This window comes from Pyrus communis, chromosome 11 (genome assembly GCF_963583255.1).
Source record: "Pyrus communis chromosome 11, drPyrComm1.1, whole genome shotgun sequence".
Lineage (NCBI taxonomy): Eukaryota > Viridiplantae > Streptophyta > Magnoliopsida > Rosales > Rosaceae > Pyrus > Pyrus communis.
In genome coordinates, this window is record NC_084813.1 from 17,755,266 (window position 1) to 17,775,572 (window position 20,307).

General features: G+C 38.4%; 3 protein-coding genes and 1 pseudogene across 3 annotated transcripts; 1 reads left to right on the top strand and 3 right to left on the bottom strand.

Annotated features, from left to right (window-relative positions):
• The first annotated feature begins 5,216 nt into the window (after positions 1–5,216).
• LOC137707832 (UDP-glycosyltransferase 71A16-like) lies at positions 5,217–6,984 on the top strand. The gene has a single exon (XM_068446756.1). It carries the CDS (start codon positions 5,418–5,420, stop codon positions 6,840–6,842), a length of 1,425 nt encoding a protein of 474 aa, XP_068302857.1. The 5' UTR covers positions 5,217–5,417; the 3' UTR covers positions 6,843–6,984.
• Positions 6,985–8,415: 1,431 nt separating this feature from the next.
• Positions 8,416–11,853, bottom strand: LOC137707746 (choline-phosphate cytidylyltransferase 2-like). The gene is made up of 8 exons (XM_068446660.1): positions 11,541–11,853; positions 10,887–11,000; positions 10,631–10,726; positions 10,291–10,333; positions 10,049–10,204; positions 9,819–9,899; positions 9,005–9,103; positions 8,416–8,886 (listed from the first exon to the last, which is right to left on the bottom strand). The coding sequence occupies exons 1-8, from the start codon at positions 11,705–11,707 to the stop codon at positions 8,638–8,640; spliced, it is 1,005 nt and encodes a 334-aa protein (XP_068302761.1). The 5' UTR covers positions 11,708–11,853; the 3' UTR covers positions 8,416–8,637.
• Positions 11,854–14,453: 2,600 nt separating this feature from the next.
• On the bottom strand, positions 14,454–15,038 carry LOC137709112 (uncharacterized). Its single transcript, XM_068448237.1, has one exon. It carries the CDS (start codon positions 15,036–15,038, stop codon positions 14,454–14,456), a length of 585 nt encoding a protein of 194 aa, XP_068304338.1.
• A 2,514-nt stretch (positions 15,039–17,552) lies between these two features.
• LOC137749382 (probable pectinesterase 8) lies at positions 17,553–19,827 on the bottom strand (annotated as a pseudogene).
• Positions 19,828–20,307: the final 480 nt, after the last annotated feature.

The window sequence follows — 20,307 nt, forward strand, 5'->3', positions numbered from 1 at the left end:
AGTCTTCCAAGTGTTGGTATTGATCATGTACTTGAAGAAACACTCACGTAAGCCCATCGTGAAGGCCTTGAGTGCAGTCTTGTCATCTGCCTCAGTGCAACGAGAATATTCATGGCTGAAACAACCGGCATACTCACGTAGTGACTCGTCTGGCTTCTGGCGAATAGTGCACAAGTCATCTGCAGAGTACAAGTGATCGGTCTGGAAGATGTGTTGAGAAACAAACAGTTTTCTCAACTTCTCAAAGGAATCTACCGTCTCAGGTGGAAGATGGTAATACCAGTTCAAAGCTCCACCAGAGAGGGTGGAGGGGAAAAGAAGACATCGATCTTCATCAGTGTGCATCCGATATGCTATGATGGACTCAAAGAGGTTAAGGTGTTCAATCGGATCCTCTTTTCCAGTATATAGTTGTAAGCCGAGTTTCTGCTTTGTCTTTACTTGGATAGGTGTGTCAATGTTCCTCCTTGTAAGGGGGCCGGGCCTTGGTTGATTCCAGTCAGGTATCTCGGCCTGGCGTTCGGCCTTCAACTTGTTTACTTCCTTAAGGAGTTGTAGGACAAGGGGGTCCTGGGTGGAGTCATGTACTACATGAGCCTTCCTGTGTAAGTTTCTATCACCTCTTGGCAGTAAGGAAGTTTGATCAAAGGCATGTGATTTTTTCTTAAACTCACCGTACTGACTTCTAGGGCATGTCTGTCGGAAGACTTCCGAGTCCCCTATACTTTCATATTCCTCTGGGACTTGTTGCTCATTCCTTGGATTGGTAGCTGACCTAGGTCGCGATAGAGGACTGAGTCTTTCAGTAACCCTTGGGTCGTTGATCTTTGAGCTTATGTGGATAGGGTTCTCTCGACGTTGCCTCAAAAAGTCTCAACAATCGCAATAAACAGCCTTTGATCCCTCTGCTCCCTCTGCAATGAAGTGTCTTCCTCCACTTCTCTTGCTTTGAGTTAAAGCAGTTGAATTGAGAGAAGTCTCATGTTAATCAACATATTGATGAGTAGCTCGCTCCTCATGAGGAATGTCCATGTTGAAAACCGGTGACCCTCCGTGTTGGTGGGTAGCTAGGTGATGGTTAACGTCCACATGGGCAATGGGCTCATGTGACTGAGTATACCTATCCTTATAAAGTATTCTGAAGAGCTTCTCATACTACACCTAGAGGATTTCATTCTTCATTGCTATCTTGTTGAATAGAGCCTCCAACTCTTCGACTTTAGCTTGAAGAGCAAACTTTTTTCGTTCCTTCCTCTACTGCCTCATAATAGGCATAAGGGGAGTGTCATTCTGTGTGTTGTGGCTTCCTTCGCTCCCCATGTTGGAGAGGGGTGCCTGGTCAAATGAGAGTGTACAAATGATGGAAAATAGCTTGACAAAGTTTAAGAAAGTAGGAATAAGTGTGTCTTCCCACAGACGGCGCCAAATGTTGATGCACAAAATCAGTGAAGACTTTGGAACTACGTAAAGTGTCAAGTTTGTGACCTTCGCTTGGTTGATCCGATCACCTAGTGATGATAATGTGTAAAGAGGTAGCGATAGGGAAGTAAACACAAGATGTACGTGGTTCGTCCTAAGTCTGGCTACGTCCACGGAGTAGAGGAGTTCTCATTAATAGTGAAGGGTTTACACAAATACATAAGCTTAAGCATAATTATCATTAGTGGGTTCTAATGACTAATTTAAGTATAATAATGACATTAGGGATTAATTGTAGGAGAATGCTCTCCTTTTATAGTTGAGGAGAGTTTTTAACTTTTGTCCGCGGTCGATGTGGGACTCTATGAGCTTTATTCTGACGTTGACATGTGTCGCGCTGTGATTGGCCTCTTGGTTGGAGGGAAACTCTGATGCTTTGGCAGGGGTGCCTCAACATGAACCCCTCAGTGGGTCCTTGAAGGTATGACGTTGATCGGTGCTCGGTAGTTTCAGGATTGGTCATGTATGGTACAAACACCAATATTGAGTATGGCAAAAATTTTCTGATGTTGGTATCACCCGTGAGTGTGACTAGAAATTATGAGGAAGAATTGTTGTAACAGCGGGGTATAGCCAGTGTTGGTAAATGGTTTACCAATGACTTTGATTATTATGTTAGTAGTTACCTAACCAATGGTAGATGTGGTTTGGTAATCTAGTATTTATTTTAGGCCATGAGGATTGTGGGTTGATGTGGATATTCATTCTGCCAATAAATGTGGATGGGAATCTGAGAATGGGGGTAAGAATCCTGATTATTATTCGTTAGTTTGCTTATTTTTGGAGCCTGAATAAAATCATAGACTGAGATTATGATTTTATTCACCATTAAAGGAATGGTGGGAATACTTCTAATTCCTTTTCGTAACTCGATGGTTGAAATCTCGGGGATGAGATTTATTTTTACGGGGGGTGATTGTAATACCCTGAAAATTTAAATATATGAATTAGATATTCATAATTATGAATATGTGGAGAAAATCAAATTATGGTTATGAAAATTTAATTGAGGAATTTTAAATTTTGTTTTCGGAAATTATTATAATTTACGTATTTGTATTATTGAGATTTTATATTATTTCTTAAGAATTTATATTAATTTATTTGAATTTAGATTTTAATTAAACTAGTTACGAAGAGTGAAGTTTGGAAATTAATTAATTAAAATCCGTAGACCGTTCGAGGTCACCATTTTATATTTTCGAATAGAACTCGATCTCACAAGCGCGTAGGGGCAAACTGTTCATGAAACGGAATTATAACGAAGAAGTTATTAACAATTAGAGTTGAGGACAAAAACAGTCATTTTACCATTTATTTTAGAATGCTCCAGAAAATCTGGAGCAATAGGAGTGCCATGTGGGTTGTTGAGATGAAAGGGGAAGGAAAGAAATGAGATAGGGGAGGGATTGGGACTGCGCAATCAGAAAACAAGGAAAGCAGGGGAAATGAGGAAGAAGAAAGAGAGAGAACCGGATCCCCTATGACCCGCCGACCCAACCCGATCAGATTTTCTGATTCCGGCCACCGTTGACGACTAGACCGATGCCAAAATAATCCATACCTTGAACCTAGTCGTTCCCTCTATCCATTCCACCCCAAAATTTATGAAATTGGTTTGAATTTGGTGAAACCCGCACCAGTGGGTGCAAGGGTCCTATATCTTCAATCCGCCATTTTTGAAATGGATTCCTTCAATCTCCGCCACCATTGAACTTCCCTTGAGCCCAAGAACAAAGCTCAAACCACCCTTGGCGGAGCACCGGAAGTGATGGATTGAAACAACCCATTTTTAGGATTTTTCGGCTATTCGAGGATGATTTGGGATGTTTCCCTGCCAAATTGGATTTGGCCACAAGTATGAAAATTTCTCCCCTCACTGAGATCTACTTGCTTGTAAAATTTGGTAATTTTTAGTGTTGGTCGGAATTTGGGGTTTTCGCTCACCGGAAACCGCCACCCACGACAGCTCGTGGCCAGTGGGCCGATGCTGCCATTTTGTAAAAATTTGGTATCCATTTGAGGTGATTCAATCATTAGAACTAATGTTGGATATTTCGTTTATTTGGAATATAATCGGAAATGGATTAAGATTGAATGGTGAACTACGAAAGACTTGATCTTGTTCAAGGGTACGTAGGTTGTTTAACGGGAGTTAGATGTAGCCTTAAAACTAACTGAGATAAACCTTTATCGAAAGTTTGAAAGAAGAAAAGGGATTGGGTGTTTAGTATAAATTTAACCTCTGTTTGGTCAAATAAATTTAGCTATAGGTTTTGTGAGAAATTAAGAATTTCTTAAATAATTTGAGATAAATTTTTGTTGGGAATTTGAATTGTGAAAAGAAATTTGGTGAATAAGATGAAGGTTCATCTTATGTTTTTGGTAAGTAAACTTTGGTTATAGATTTGGTGTGTGATTAATAAATGTACATAAAGAATTGTGTTTAATGGTAGTTAACTAAACAAGAGTTTAGTTTGGGCCTATCACCGATATTATTTTCCGAAATAATTATTTCGGGGCGAGGCGTTATAGTAGACGTTTAAGTTTTATGTTGTTAAATATTTTTTTTTAATGTTGTTTAAGTTTTATATTGTTAAATGTTTTTGTTTTAATGTTATTTAAGTTTCATGTTGTTAAATGTTTTTTTTTTTTAATGTTACTTAATGTTATGCTAGACCGGCCGGGGCTGGCTGGCTGGCTGGTTTGGGCCAGCCGGTTGGCCTGATTCTCCTTTTGTGGCCCAGTATGCCCCACAAGCCGTTTGGCCTAACTTTCGGTTGAAGACAGTTTTCGTGTCATTTAAAATTATTTTCGGCTCTATGATCCTCTGGCCGGATCTGTTGAAGATGGCCTAAATAGACATGTATTAACACTCTGAAATTATCACATGCATCATTTACGTTTTAAAATTGCATTCTTCAGATCTACATGCATGGTGTTTGTTGTAAACTTGTAATCAGTGGATCCTATGCGAGAATATACGCTTCCGCATTTCTGACCTCATATATATATTACACACACGCGCACGCGCGCACGCGCGCGCGCATATATGTATGTATAGTTGTGTAGTTGTGTAGTTGTGTGGTAATCAAGGAACCACGAGGATATTCAGTTCTTGTGTGGTAATCAAGGAACCACGAGGATATTCAGTTCACTGATATGAACTGCAGTCCCTTCCACCAGCTGGCATACCTAACAAATATATGGTCACAGCTAATTCTCATAACTTTCTTGGAATTAATAACTAGCAAATGACAGCAAAGGCATGACATCATCACCTCCATCTGAAAAATTCCACGAATTAAAACACCAGCGCCATACCACGGGCCATGCATGCACATGATAGATACGACATAGAATAATACTTGACTATTCAAACGTTGAGGAGATATCTTCTTCAAATGCGTTGTTACAGATTCACACAATTTTGTACTTACGAATAGAATTTTTCATATTATATATCATGGTGTAAAGATCACATCTACAAACAATAAAAAAAGTGAGATCGTTGTGTTATTTAACTGTATAAAAAAAATCAATCGAAATTAGTAAAAATATTACAAACTGTTTTATCCATTTGCTGCAATTGATTGACTAAACAACCTTTGTTTTAATTTTTTTTTTTTTTTTTAATAAAAATGATCTTTACATAATAATTTACATCATTAACTATTATTATAACACGAAGTTTTGTGAATCGTCCACGAAACATTTTGAAGAGGAATTCCATTTCATCTTTGAGTGTTCAAGAATTATTCTATGATTTATATACCCCAATGTACTAGTTTTAGAGAACTCGCTAATAGAAGTATAGGTCCCACTGTTATTTAAAATACTGTGCACTAAAATGCAGTCTACGTAGTATTATATATATCTAGATGATTTTCAGCTGAACTTTGCATTTCAATCAAGTAGTTCTTCCACGCTAAATCGAAATGAAGAAGCCAGCAGTGCTAGTGTTCGTCCCATCCTTAGGCATTGGCCACATCATATCAGCGGTTGAGATCGCAAAGCAACTCGTCGCTCGAGATGATCAACTCTTCATCACAATCCTCATCATGAAGCTCCCCTTCGACAAACTCTTCACCAACACAGACTCTTCAATCTCACACCGCATCAACTTCATCAACCTCCCCGAAACCCTAGTCGACATACCACTCGTCTTCCCCTCTTTCGTCAACCCATTCATTGAGAGTCACAAAATCCACGTCAAAGAAGCTGTCACGAAACTACTCACTGATCAGTCAGTTCAGTCCGAGTCCAAAAACCCTAGGGTTCTTGGCGGGTTCGTCATTGACATGTTCTGCACCTCTATGATTGACGTGGCAAACGAGTTTGGAGTTCCTTCTTTCCTCTTCTACACATCCAGCGCCGCCATGCTAGGGTTCTGGTTGCATCTCGCGTCGCTTCGCAACGAACACGACAAGGATATCTATGAATTGATTAACTCGAGTACAGAGTTGGTCATCCCGAGTTTTATCAACCCTGTGCCCACTAAAGTGTTCCCTGGTGAACTTTTGGACAAGGAAGGCGCCACCATCTTCCTCGACTTTGGAACTAGGTTTAGAGAAACCAAGGGTATTTTGGTGAACACGTTCTCGGAGCTGGAAGCCCATGCGATTCATTCCCTGTCGGACGGTAAGACCCCTCCCGTGTACCCTGTGGGGCCCCTGTTGAATCTGAAGAGTGATGACACTCGTGTGGCTCCGGATAAGGCCAGAGAAAAGTCTGATATCCTGGATTGGCTTGACGATCAGCCCCCGTTGTCGGTGTTGTTCCTGTGCTTCGGGAGCATGGGTAGCTTCTGTGAGGCCCAAGTGAAAGAGATAGCCCGCGCGCTGGAGCACAGTGGGCTTCGGTTCTTGTGGTCCCTACGCCAGCCCCCGCCCAAGGGGACCTTGACCTTGCCAAGCGACTATGCGGATCCCAAGGCAGTCTTGCCCGAAGGGTTCCTTGATCGGACAGCCACGACCGGGAAGGTCCTAGGATGGGCTCCGCAAGTGGCGATATTATCTCACCCGGCGGTCGGAGGTTTCGTGTCGCATTGCGGGTGGAATTCCGCTCTGGAGAGTATATGGCACGGCGTGCCGATTGCGACGTGGCCAATGTACGCAGAGCAACAATCGAATGCATTTGAGCTGTTGGAGTTGGGATTGGCAGTGGAGATTAAGATGGATTATAAGACGGAGAGTGAAGTAGTGGTGAGTGCAGAAGAAATAGAGAGAGGGATTAAGGAAGTGATGGAACTTGATAGTGATACAAGGAAGAGAGTGAAAGAGACGAGTGAAAAAGGTAAAAAAGCCTTGGAGTTTGGTGGTTCGTCTTACGCTTCATTGGGTCGTTTTATTGATCAAATTTAACTTTTTATTCAACAAAGTTTAAGATCATTTTATGACTGGTTGCAGTAACTATTTTTCATATTTTTCTTTCGATGTAGCAAGTTTGGCATTGTTAGTATGGTGTTCAACGGGGAAAGATGAATAAAGTTTTCAAGTTTGGTTTAATATGTAAAGAGGAATTTCATCTACGCTGCAACATTTGTCTTTGAATACTTATCAAAATGTCGAGAATGTTATGTATGGTACATTGAAAATAAAAATGTCCCATTGGCAATTCGATTGTAGAATTGAACACATAATATAAGGTATTTAACCGCTATAGTTTCACCTAAAAAATATAGGTGTTGCATAATTAGTACTTTCAATTTCAAAGGTCCTTGACCTTTACACCTGCCTTGACCTTTACACCTGCCGCTGCCGCCCAATGTGTTTTGGGTTATGCTATTCACAGTCGAATTATTGCCGCCAATGTGCATTGGGTCATGAATTTATGTTAGGTATATTAGTTTTTTTGTTATAGGATATTAATTAGATTATTTGGAGTTGGAAAATGCATGATATTAGAAGATTTTAATTGATTTTTAATATTTTTAAAAATATAAAATGAGTAAAAGAAATAAAAACATGTAATTAAATAATTAGACTCACTCCTAAAATCTATCTATGTTTTTGGACCTGGATCTAAAAGTCCCTTAAGAAAAAAAAAAAAAAAAAAAAAAATTCATGGTTGTCCTTAATGAAAGTTGTATGAATACAAAAAGGCATTTTAGCCAAAAGTGTTCTTGAGATTGGCATAACTCCTCACTTGGGTCCCTGATATTTGAAGTCGATAAAAGTCGTTTCTAAGGTTGTCCATCATCAATCATTTTGGTCATTCCGTGAAAAATCTTTCTTAATAAGGACCAAAATGACAAAAACACCCTCAATTTAATAAATAATAGGCCAAAATGATTTGACAAAAATTGAGAGCATTTTTGTTATTTTAGTCTTTATTTAACAAAGATTTTTCACGGAATGAACAAAATGATTATGGTGAACAAACTCAATGACCACTTCTTTCGATTTCAAATCTTAGGAATCAAAGTGAAGAGTTATGTCAATCTCAATGACTATTTTAGCTCAAAAGCATTAAATACATTCCTATTATTTATTAATGAAATTTCATTGTCGTCTCCAAACTGGATAGGCTTAACACAAACCAATAAAAATCTTTATGTTATATTTCAATTTCTTGGTTTGTCATGTTTTGTCTTGCTAGATTATCAATCCCATTTTATGGGATTGGCAGGGACAAGCTCTTTCATGACTAATTAATCTTCTGTCTTTAAGGTGGAGAGAAGCCAAACCTAACTTGGACAAGGGTAGACGTTGATATCCATTTTTTCAATTAACATTCACCAAAACTAGTTATCCAATCCAATCCTAAACACCGAATGAGTTCTTCAGACTGAAAATGATACACTCACAGGGATAACCATAGTAAGCTAGTGTTTAATTATTAAGTGGTTTTAGTCTCATATCGATTACTAGATACATCATAGCGCATGACCATTAACCAAACAAAACTGAACAAGCAAAAAGAACACAAAGTACAAGTTCAAGTTGGCCAAAATGGAAGCAGAAACGCAAAGGCAAATAGCACTATCATGTATAACTACGTCTCATGTAATGGAGTTCTAAGCACACTGGCGATGAACAAAAAAACCAGGCGAAATTACACTAAACATATTTTTCGGACCCCCTTCTCAACCACAGAATTCATATATCATCATCAAACGCAACCTTATACCATTGTACAGAACTCCATAACAACCTACTACTCTACTTTCACATTTTGTTCTTTCTCCTCCTTTTCGTTCTCACCGTTCCCTTCTTTTCCATATACCTCTTGATAATATTCTTCATCGTCATATGATTCTTCATCGTCGTAGTACTCTTCGTCATCATCCTCGTCATAATATTCTTGTCCATCATCGCTGTCCACCTTACCATTTTCCAGCAGATATTTTTCTCCCGACTGCTGCCCTCGTAAGCTCTCTTGAATTCGATCTCTGATGGCTGTGCCCTGAAACAATCCCACACCGCAGGGTAAGGACACCAAAATGATTAAGACATGATTAAGACAGTTATACTTGTATAAATATCAGTCTATATGTAAGTGGTAATGCATATGTTGTCTTTACCATTTTATGGCAACCTTCTTCAAACATCTCAAGAAATCCAGCAACCCAGCGATCAGCATTTTCAACCCATTCATTACGATGCATAGCAACAGTTTGAATCTAGAATACCGAGTCAGAAATCCACCAGTAAGAAACATAAACAATCATTGGATCGTGTGAAATCAATTTACAATCTAGTAATTAGCAAACGGATGGTTATGGCTTAATGCAAGAACCAAAGTAATTTCTCCCATATCAGGAGGGAGGAATCTGTTACTTCAAGACAAAAAACTTTTGTTCTCGTAAATGTATGCGTGTATGTGGGTGCATGCATAAAGATTGAACATCATAAGACTTATTAATTATACTTCACCAAATCAAGCACCCAAACAAATGTTTGCAGTAGCTAGCAAGTTTGTTCTAACAATTCTACTACCTAATTAATAAACTTTAGTCCAGTCAATTTGACAATATTGCTTCATTCGTTAAGTAAAACGCTTTGACATTGTTTTTTTTATTTGGTGAGATGGCTATCTTTCCCAATAATGGGTGATGGCTTGTGGGTACCTTGTGCATTACATCATGCTATGCATATAGAAGCAGGGTTTAACATGTCTAAAAACTCAAGACATGCTGTGTAAGCAGGCGCAACACAAATAATATGGAACTGGAAGCTAAGAACATTATCAGTAAATCGGTTCCCTCTTAATGCCAAATTTCTGAACTTTTGCAATCAGTAGATTATGATAAGGCGGCCAATTAGGTCCATGCAAATTCTCCCATTACATCCTGCAATTACAGCACAACAATATATAGTAAAAAGAGAATGACATACCTTCTCTCCTACTTTCTCTTGATGTTCCTTCACTTTCTCTTGAAACTTCTTCAATCTCATGTTCACCCTTAATCGCTTTTCCTATTTATACCAAACAAAATCAGAAAGATGAGTTTTTTCGCCATGGAAAGCTTACCGTCTCAACAGCTAGGTCAATTTGGGACGAGAACCCACAAAGCCATATTACATAGTAGGAAAACTGAATAAATAAAAAACAAAAAGAATCTTGCCTTCACAAAACTAACACCAAGCTCTTTTCTTGTATATCCACGATCCAAGTTACGCAACACATACTGGTTATAATCTTTTACAATCCTCATTATAATGTCCGAAGTTGAAATCCCATCAGTTCTCTTTGTTTCCTTAAACCTCCCCACGGCTTTGACCTATAAGAAAAGAACCGCTTAACAAATTATATGTTAAAGATAAAAGGAAAATAGAAACAAAAGAAAAGCACTTGTCTTGAGCTTACAAATTCGTACACGTCTTGCCCAGCTCCACTTGTATCAGCATAACTGTACAAAAAATGCAAAGTACAAAAGAATACATAACCAATGTCACTATTAAATTTACAATAGGAAAAAATGTAACAAATATGCACTTACTTTTTAAATTTATTAATATCTAAGATATACCATGTATTTCAAAAGAACGGAATGCTGAGAGAAATATACTGGAGAAAACGAGAAAAAAAAAAAAAAAAGCATACAAACAAAACTGAAGAATTTCATAAATGTTCCAAAAGTACATAAAGTCACCAAACAGCATAACAGTAAAGCTCAAAGGTGAGAACTGGGATAAAGTATCCTTACGGTAGAGAGTCATGGGCTACAAAGTCAATCTCATGCTTGTCAAGAAATTCTTGATTGATCACCCAAGGTGCATCAGGAATGACTTCATCTACCCACCTGCAAAGAAAACACATATTTCATGCCCTTGATCACATAACTCTCATAAATTCCGTCGTGAAAATGTGTCATTAATACACATTACACACATGCAAAACCAAGATTGTAAGGAAGAATTACAAGGTGGAGAGGGAGAAGAAGTAAGAGAGGGCACTCATACTTGCAATGGCGAAGAGATTCATAACGTTCAGACTCTGTCATAACAGTTTTCCCTTTAAACTTGTGAGTTGTTTCATCATTACAACAACCGACGAGCAGATAGGTGTTAGGGAACCTGAAATGGCAATTCGAATTCATAAGAAAAATGTGCAAAAGCAGACCACATATCCGTTTCACAAGTTAACAGCAACAAAGATATCAAATTACAGAAAAAGTAACATGAAAACAATCAAATAAAAAGCTAAGCCCCTCAATTTTTAACCTAGGAAACATCTTTGTAACTATTCACATACTTCAAGATTGCAATTCCATAAGCTTTTATCTCATAGGAATCCAATAGGCTTAAGCAAAACGATGTATACGACAAAGAAAAGGATTAACCAATCAACATATTCAATCAATAGACAAACAGAAATCATCGAAGAAGAATATTTCACACCATAAGCAAAAGATCACATCAAAATAAAAGATACCCAGGTAATAAATAACACAAAAGCTACGAATTTTATGAAACAAACGAAATACTGGTCGGAAATAGGAGCAACCCAGATTTCAAAAACGAAGAAAAACACAGAACCAAAGCAGCAAATGGCAATTGTAAACAGAGAGAGATAGAGAGAGGTAGAGGGGTAGAGGGGTAGAGAGAGAGACTGACGATTTCTTGGCCTGCTCGAGCGAGCGAGCGTGGCCGAAGTGGAAGAGATCGTAGATCCCATCGGCGTAGACACGAACAAGGCGGTCCGGCTGATCGGCGGGGTTCGAATTCGAATTGGCACTGCCGTTGCTAGTGCCGTTAGTATCTTTGGGCTCGACCTCTGCCATCCGAATCCAACAAGAAACTGGAGTTTGGCCTTCTTGTTTACCAATATGCCACCTCCGCCACCCACCACCACAACCTTTGCTGCTTCTCTCTCGCCGCTTTCGTTCTCTCTCTCTATATTTGTTGTGTCCCCTGCTAAAGTGTACAACCTCAGAATACGCGGTAATTCCGCGTGCCCTTTCCTATTTGGTTTTATTTCCATTTTTTTCTTGTTCTGTTTTCTCGTAGCGGCACGGCAAATGTCACAAAGGTAGTAGGTCGGTATGTGCCTTGATCCATGATGTAAAAAGGGTAAAATTTACTATGTATATGCATTCCATATGAAGTTAGGAAGAGGATCCATGATCTTATGTGATCTTATAAAACTTTACTATTATTCGGTATGTAGTTCCTTTAGGAGATGATTTGGTATAAAGTTGAATTGTATAGCATCTTTCAAAAATGGATACATGTTTATTACGTGATTGAAGCATATTACGTACGGTTAAGGCTGGAAAAAGTTAACAACGCTATAACAGTTATTTAGAGGCGGAGCTGAGAATTGAAGTAAGAAAAACACTGGTTAAAATTCAAGATCTTTGTGTCACAAATTAGACAAATATTTCAGAAAGCTCTCATTTTGTCTATTTTTACCCTTACTTACTAACCAAGGATGTAAAACTTGGGCTGAAAAAAAAAAATCGAAAATTCTGAAATCGACTTGAATTATCTCGAATTTTTTATTGGTTCGATTTTGAATTTTGTATAGGAAGTGAATTTTTGTTTCAACCTAAACCGGACTGATATTAATTACCTAAAAAATAAGACTGGAAAGACTCAACCATATGAGATCTCCCTTAGGAGATCAAAGTTCCTAACCACTAAGCCAAATTTTAACATGTGATATTAAAATGCAACTAATATAATTATATGTTATCTAATAACTATTAATTATTCAATTTAACATCCCCTCAGAACCCTATCTGCCATCATTTTGACTCTCCCTTGTCGACTTCACTTCAGTTGCACCACAATGACCATTCATTTCGTCTCCCTCTCTCTGTCGTTCCACCATGATAACTATCAATGTCACCAATATTTTTCCTCTCATCCCATATCTCACCACGTTCACCACAAATCAGATGCCACCGCTACAATTCTAGGTTTTGCCACCTTCTTCTTAGTTCTGCAATTCTTCCTTCTCTCACTCGCTCCACTGAACAACCATCGCCGTCACAAACACTTCTCCTCTTATCCCCCTTCTCGCCACCAAGACCATGAATTAGCCATCAGCGTCATTGAACTTCAGCCATCGCCACCACCGCACTTTATTGAACCAATCCAAAATAAAAATAAGTTTTGGTATTCCCAATTTTATGGATTCTGAAATTTTTGGTTCGGGATCGGGCCAAAATAATATATCTGACTATTTTGAATTCGATTTCCATAAATGGTAGCGTTATGCACACACCTATTTTTATTTCTTAAATACCCTCTCAATTTTCGACCGTTGAATAAAATGAACTGAAGAAGATCAATTGTTGTTTGAATTTCGGTTCGGGTTCCAACCCGAAACCAAACCCTATGTAAAACTCACAAGGAATTTAGACATTAGAGTGAAAGAGAAGAGAATGGAAGAGAGAGGCCATGATACAAGAAGAACATGATACCTTTGTAATAAGTTTGTAGCTTATATAATTAATAACATTAACCTTTTATCATAACAATGGTACGTTAAAAGTTTTCTCTCAATCTCTCTCTCACTCTCTCTCTCTCTCTCTCTCTCTCTCTCTCTCTCCAAACTCTCTATGTGTTGCTACAAAAATCCAAGCTAGATCAAAGTTTCAGTTACTGGCCCTTGCTTTTGCTCGGGGTAGGCAACATCCCTTTATTTCATCTCTTTTTTCCTCCACCTTCCTTCTTCTCTCTTTTGCCATTTCCCACTTTTCCTTCTCTCTTATCTCTTTTATCACTTCCCCTCACAGCATCCCACCCCCTCTTCATTCCCCCCTTTCCAATCTTCTTCCTTCTTTTTTTGGTTATCCCTTGAGTTTTATCTTAGTTTTCCTCAAGTTTGGTCTCAATTACCCCCTAAGCTTGTCTTAGATTTGGTCTTAATTACCCCTTAGCCTCACTTTCTATCCAAAAGGTACTTTGTATATATTTGCAGGGATTCATGAAGGGGGACTTGAATCCGGCGTCTACTTTCTCGGTTCAAAGTTTGGCTTCCTCTGAGGATGTGAGTCATGTGACGGTGGTGGCAGTTTGGTTTATGCTGCTTGAGATTAGGATTTTTTTTATTGTTTGGTTTTGCTGCCTTCAGGCTTAAGCTTGTGTGGGCCTCCTGTTGTATCTTAGGTTGCTACTCTCCTTTTGCTTGGGCATTTTACTTATTTATTGTTATTTAACTGGCTCTTTCTGGGCCTTGTACTAATTTTTTACAGAAGTAATCTTGTTTAAACAAAAAAAAAAAAAAAAAAAACACACCTCACATGATAGGTCTATATTCGATTTCCCCTCCTCCTACAATCTACCTAATGCCCTGAATGGTTCTATACTTGAGATGATTAATTAGATGGTGACATTGAAGTGGGGTTTTTTTTTTTTTAATTTTTTTTTTATGTCATTGATGAAAAGCAATAGATACATAAGATAAGGGACCCTAATAAAATTGGGGAACCCAATAGCAAGTAAAGACCCCCAAGGAGGCAGTGGACCTAAGGGTAGACAAAGTGGACCAAAAGCGCAGCTTGGGTCACCACCCAAAGGCTAGAAACCAAAGAGGGCGTTAGTGGGGCAAGGAAGGCCATCAATGGACAAGATATAGACTAGACCATATGGAGGCTTCGTAACCCAGACTTTCGAACATATCTCTCTTTTACACTGCAAGGCAACACAAACGGTTGCAGAATTCATTTGTCGAGGAACCCAACACCACTTAAAGGAGGAAAAATGGTGACGAAGATTCCAAATTTGGTGAAGAAGGGGAAAAATAGACCAATTGGCTTTCCTTCTATCCTCATTAATGCTAGCTACTAGAGTGGTAAAATTAGATTCAAAAATAACATTAGTGATATTATTATGGATGGTCGTCTGAATAGCCATGACCCCAGCTTTAGCCTCCGCTTGAAGAGCAGGAGAAGATGTTTCAATCCCACAATTCCTAGCCATCACAGAACCAGAAGTATCCTTAATAACAACTCCAAAACCCGTCGAACCTAATTGCTTGGTCCAGGAGGCATCACAGTTGATTTTCAGCACTGAAATAGAAGGAAAGATCCAAGTTGAAAGAGCGGCCGTGCCCTGAGAGACCCGAGAATGTGCTACAGGGTTGGCAGTCCAAAATTCCTCCATTACCGAATAGGCCTTGTGGATAGTAGTAGCAGAAGATGGGATGATTCAATTAAAGCTAGCTTGACATGACACGACTCGACCCCGATATCTCCAAATACCAAGATAGGCATATGATGGCCAAGTGACGAAGCCATTTTAAACATGCATACAAATAAAATATGTAATTAGAACGAAATATGCTAATGCGGAAACGTGTTCAGAGTATACATATAATCAAGAATAATGTGAAAGAATTACTATAAAAAGGTATGAATAAAGGAATTGGTCATACACTGAGAATACTCGAAGATACCTATGCGGAAATGCCCTGACGCGAGGATCGTATGCCTCGATTCTAAATCTTGAAGGGGGCACAAAACAAAAGATGAGTGGACTAAGGTTTATAATACTAATACTAATAATAAGAAAACCATTTTCTTTTTTAACATACTAACCCCCTGTTTTGAAAACCCTATGAAAACATTCGTAGATAATAAAACCATATCTAAAAGTGGTATCGAAATCGCCGAAAGGCAAATCCGAGAAAGCTCATAAACCCAAAGTAATAAAGTACTCAATTAGGGGTATCATAGTCGCCGGAAGGCATAACCATCACTCGAAGGTGAAGCTGTACGACATTGAGTTACACTAGTGAAGAAATATGGTAGGTCCTATCACTCGAAGGTGAAGCTGTATGACGCTGAGTTACGCCAAAGAAGGAACATATACATAACACACCGACACTAGCCATGGCTAGTGAAGCTGTCCGACAGTGGTTTCGCCAATGAAGTTGGGAGTATGTCATAAATATCCTTAACTGTGTCCTATGGCCATAGACGTCTACATACTCGAATTGTGTGTATGTGTTGTATAATAACCCACTAGATAAGCACATAAAAAGTATCTCAAAAACTCATACCAAGCTTAGCATTTAAAATCTCGTCAACCAAAATCATAAACAAGCCATAAATATTTCGTAAAAACCATTTAAATAATCATAAGTTTTCCGTAACCATAATTATAGAAATCCGTAAAACATATTATAAAACATAATCAATTCATAAAATATAAATGCATGCAAGCTTAATATTTTATATAAAAACATGCAATTTAAAAAATAGTCCATTCACAAATATTCCACTACTTGGGAGCCACTTGAACTAGGGAGGACAGGGTCACGACCAACCAACGCACCTAAACACAAGTAGAGACCATTTAATAAAACTCTACTTAAACGATTGAATTTGGGAAAACGAACAGTGGATTCGGATTCGGCACTTCGAAAAACCTAAGGAAGGACCATGTGTTCCCTCACGCCCCGAGATAGGTCGTCGGGGAAATTATTAGCGCCACGGCGACGAAGCACAGTGCCTCCGACGGAGGCGCGTATGATCCACACGTCGGGCACTGTAGCACCACGCGCAGCCTCACGCGCCCTCGAGTACGCTGTACTTGCCTTATCCACGAAACTTGCAGACTTGCAGGTGGAAAAGCCAGCTTCTAGAGCTCATTTCGAGCTCGATTCTTAACCAATTTCAGTGATTTGAGAACCTAAATGAAGTTTAAAATGTAGGGAATCGATACATACCCATTGGAGGCCGTGACATGGTCGGAGTTGGTTGAAAAAGGTGTTTGAAAGTGGTCAAACGGCCCTGGTTTCAAATTCCATAAATCTGGGAAATTTTACCAACTACTCTAATCTAACCTAAAACACGATCTAGAAGATTTTGAGGAGCTTACCTACGTCGAGGACGGTGATGACTTGTTGTGGTTTGTTGAAGAAGATGATGACCAATAATTGTCAAGAGAGAGGTGAGAAAGGGAGGAGGGAGGGTCCACAGATGGTGATGGTGCTCGCTAAAATGGCGAGGCTAGTGGTGGTGGAGGCAGTACTGTCGTTGTTGGTTATACAAGCTCGGAGAGAGAGTTGCAGAGATGAGAGAAAAAGACAAAAATAGTGGGAGAGTTTACCAAGGAGAGAAAGCAGAGAAAAGACAAGGAAGAAAAAGAGAGCCGGGAGACACCATAAGAGGGTGGGCCCCACTGGCACACCAAACAAAGCAAGAAAAGACAAAACGGAAAAAATATCTCTCATGACGTAAAATTACCATAATGTCCTTATCGTTCCAAATCCCATAAAACCTTTGTTTTAGCTCCAAATTCAAATCCGCTTACGCCCACACGTTCTTAGCGACGAGTACTACAAGAAAATGTCAATATAATAGGTCATACATTGCACGGTACGAAGGTCAACAAAAGTCAATGATTTAAAATTATAAAAACAGTAAAATCTGGGATGGGTTGTTACATGTCGTCTAACCTTCCAAATTTCCCAACAAAAGAATGAAATCGATCATGGGAGATATTGTCTTCAGGGAGAAGAGAGGATAATTTCAAGAACCAGCGATCAAAAGAGGAAGTAGCTTGGGCATTGACCTTAAAACCAAGGGGGGACCCGAACCAGACCACCTTGGTCCAAGGGTTTATATATGCATGACATTTATCTTTTAGCTTGTCTGTGTCAGTTGCATTATTGACACCTAAAGATGATGATGTGTCTTATTGTCATGTACATTGACGAGAACAAACAATTTAAGCACGATATTACATTGGAAGAGTAAGAAAAAAGGCCCAAGAGAGAGTCTAATTAATTAATAACGGATTGCAACCAATCTCCCCCATCAATGAAAGACACATTAAGGAAAAGAGAAGCTTGTGTGTCATTCAGCTTCTGTACGTAAGGCGCACGCAAGCTCATATTTGCTCCTGCACCTGAGTTATTGTATTCTCCATAGAATATAGTCCTGCATGCATTTAAACAAATGATTAATACTTCGATTAGATTAATTTTGTGATTAATCCAATAATCAAACTTTAAATGAATATTGATTAATTGAGGGGTCCTTTGAAAACCACTAGGCCTTCAACTTTTATTTTATTTTTTTTAAATTAAAAACTTAAAAACAGTTACTAAACAAGTTTTCAGTTTTGAGTTTTTGTCTAAACGGCTATCAAAAGAGCCGTAACCCTTGCAATAATCTTTACATACTGGTCTCTTGTTGGATCATTGAAGTCATTCCACCCTTCAGGAGCTATAATATCAGTCATTGTTGTGCTGGCAAAAACCACTCCAGAGAAAGGCCTCCATGCTCGACCCAACCATACTCTTCCAGTCCCTCCAATAAAGCAGTTGACAAATGCATAGCCAGTGTTTTCATCCTTGGAAGCTCTGCCGTGCGCTGTAACCGCGCCATTTATACTCTTTGTTCCTAGGGGTACTGGATTCGACATCGAAATCAACTGACAATTCTGTGTCAAGCAGTCCAAGAAGCACACTGGTTTTTTAGTTTTTTTATATATCAATTTATCATAAACATTTTACTTATATTCTGTATGAAAAATGATTACGTAGTATTGGGTACTAATCTAGACTACATGGCTCCTTGCCTGCATGCATGAAGGAGCTATTCCTCTGTAAATGAAAAATCACAGTTTGGTCGTGCAAAAAACTTTTTGTTTTGTAATTTTAGTGAATTATTTTTGTATATGTATGTCAAACTGTGATTTGCAGGTAAAGAGTAACCCCAAAACGTATTTTCTCAAGCAATCACAGGAAAAGAAATTTGCATATCAGAAATGAAACGGGTTACCTCATACAATGATCTTCCATTGCCAAAGATGAAATCAATGGAGCCCTGGATGTAGCAATCCTTGAAGTAATGGCGGCCCCTATCATCGTGAAAGGTGTCTTGAGCTCCAAAAAAACCCACAACCCAAAAATGCAGCTTGGTCTCCTGATATTCTAATCGCTACAGCTTGAGCACCAACATCTCCAGGCTTCGGAAGTGGAGCAACATTCTTGTTTCATAATTTCCATTTGGACATGTGAATATGTATAAATTATAAAATTAATACATTGATGCAATTTTCAAAGTGTGTAGCTCACCATGAAGCTTATGTTCTTGGCAACAAAGTTGTCAGCAAAAACTTGAACTGAGCCACTGTAAAATGTGCCATGTGCTGAATTGGCTGTGTCGTTCCATGATATTGCAGTCATTTCATACCCTTGTCCTTGAAATGTTATATTTGGTTTGGTTTTTGGAACCGTGACTTTCTCACTAGTTACATTATGAACAAAAATAAACAATTAATGTATTTAAAGAAAGGTTTTTCATAAAATAGAAGTCCTTAAAACACTTAAAAACATTGTTTCAACAAGAAAAAAACTTTATGGACACAACTGTTATTGCCCCCAATTGTTATTACATTATAGGCGAGGGTTCTTTCCATGGTAATTTTCTTTTAAGTTTTTCTCACGAACATCAATTACTAGGAGACGAAACAAATTGAAAAAAAAAAATGAAAAAAGAGAGTTGGAAATGAAGGAATTGAAAAGCTAATTAACTTACTAGTAAATGCCATTATTAATCCAAATTATTGTTCTTTTCGAGCTAGGAGTCGGAACTGCATCAACAGCTGCTTGAACCAATGTGAATTTGCAACACCCATTTGGATCAACACAAAGATAGGAGGTTGTGTTGGTGTCTGGAGGAGGAAATCCGGGTGGAAAATCATCACAAATGGATCCTATTTTTCCCTCATCCTCATGATTTTTGCGATGCCTAGCAAATATGTTTTGTGGGATGAGAAAAGAAATAATATTGGGCACTGAGGATGAGGTGTTGAGATCACTTAGATTGACAAAGTATTTGAGGGATGATGAGTTTGGAATATCAATGAGATTTCGAGATGCCAATAAAATCGCAACAGTGGCAACAAAATATGTTAGGATAGTGGTTTTGGGACTCATTTTTTCTGATGGAATATGGAGAGGATTTGAATTTAATGGATGGATATATAACTAGACATGTATGCACTTGAAGTGAAAGTATTGATGGAATGTCTTGCAAATCACCCTGTCCCTGTATATCTTAGGGGAATACATTTCGAACCTTAAGCTACCAAACTTTTATTCTCCAACAAAAACAATTAGTCTATATACAATTCAGAATGTGATGAGGCATATATAATTAATTCAATCATTGAAAATGGACATTACAAATACATATTATGAAGAGTTCAGTTTTAAAAAGTTTACTAGATTTAAAATATTACAATAAAATATCATCGATCATAAAGCAATTGGTAGACTTCAAGCACTAGTTGAAAGCTGAGCTCATTAGGAACTGCAAGAGTACACAAATCAATAAATCATTAAACCTCGTGTTACACGGAGATCATGTGATAAAAAAAAATTTCAAATTATATTGGGACATGCAGTACGAAGTAA

Excerpts from the sequence above, each read along its gene's own strand:
- LOC137707746 (XM_068446660.1), bottom strand. The coding sequence starts at position 11,707 with ATGGCAGAGGTCGAGCCCAAAGATACTAACGGCACTAGCAACGGCAGT. Across the intron at positions 10,334-10,630 it reads GTAGCCCATGACTCTCTACC|TTATGCTGATACAAGTGGAG; the intron begins GTAAGGATACTT and ends TTTTTTGTACAG. Across the intron at positions 9,900-10,048 it reads TTGGTGTTAGTTTTGTGAAG|GAAAAGCGATTAAGGGTGAA; the intron begins GCAAGATTCTTT and ends TGGTATAAATAG.
- LOC137707832 (XM_068446756.1), top strand. The coding sequence starts at position 5,418 with ATGAAGAAGCCAGCAGTGCTAGTGTTCGTCCCATCCTTAGGCATTGGC.
- LOC137709112 (XM_068448237.1), bottom strand. The coding sequence starts at position 15,038 with ATGGAGGAATTTTGGACTGCCAACCCTGTAGCACATTCTCGGGTCTCT.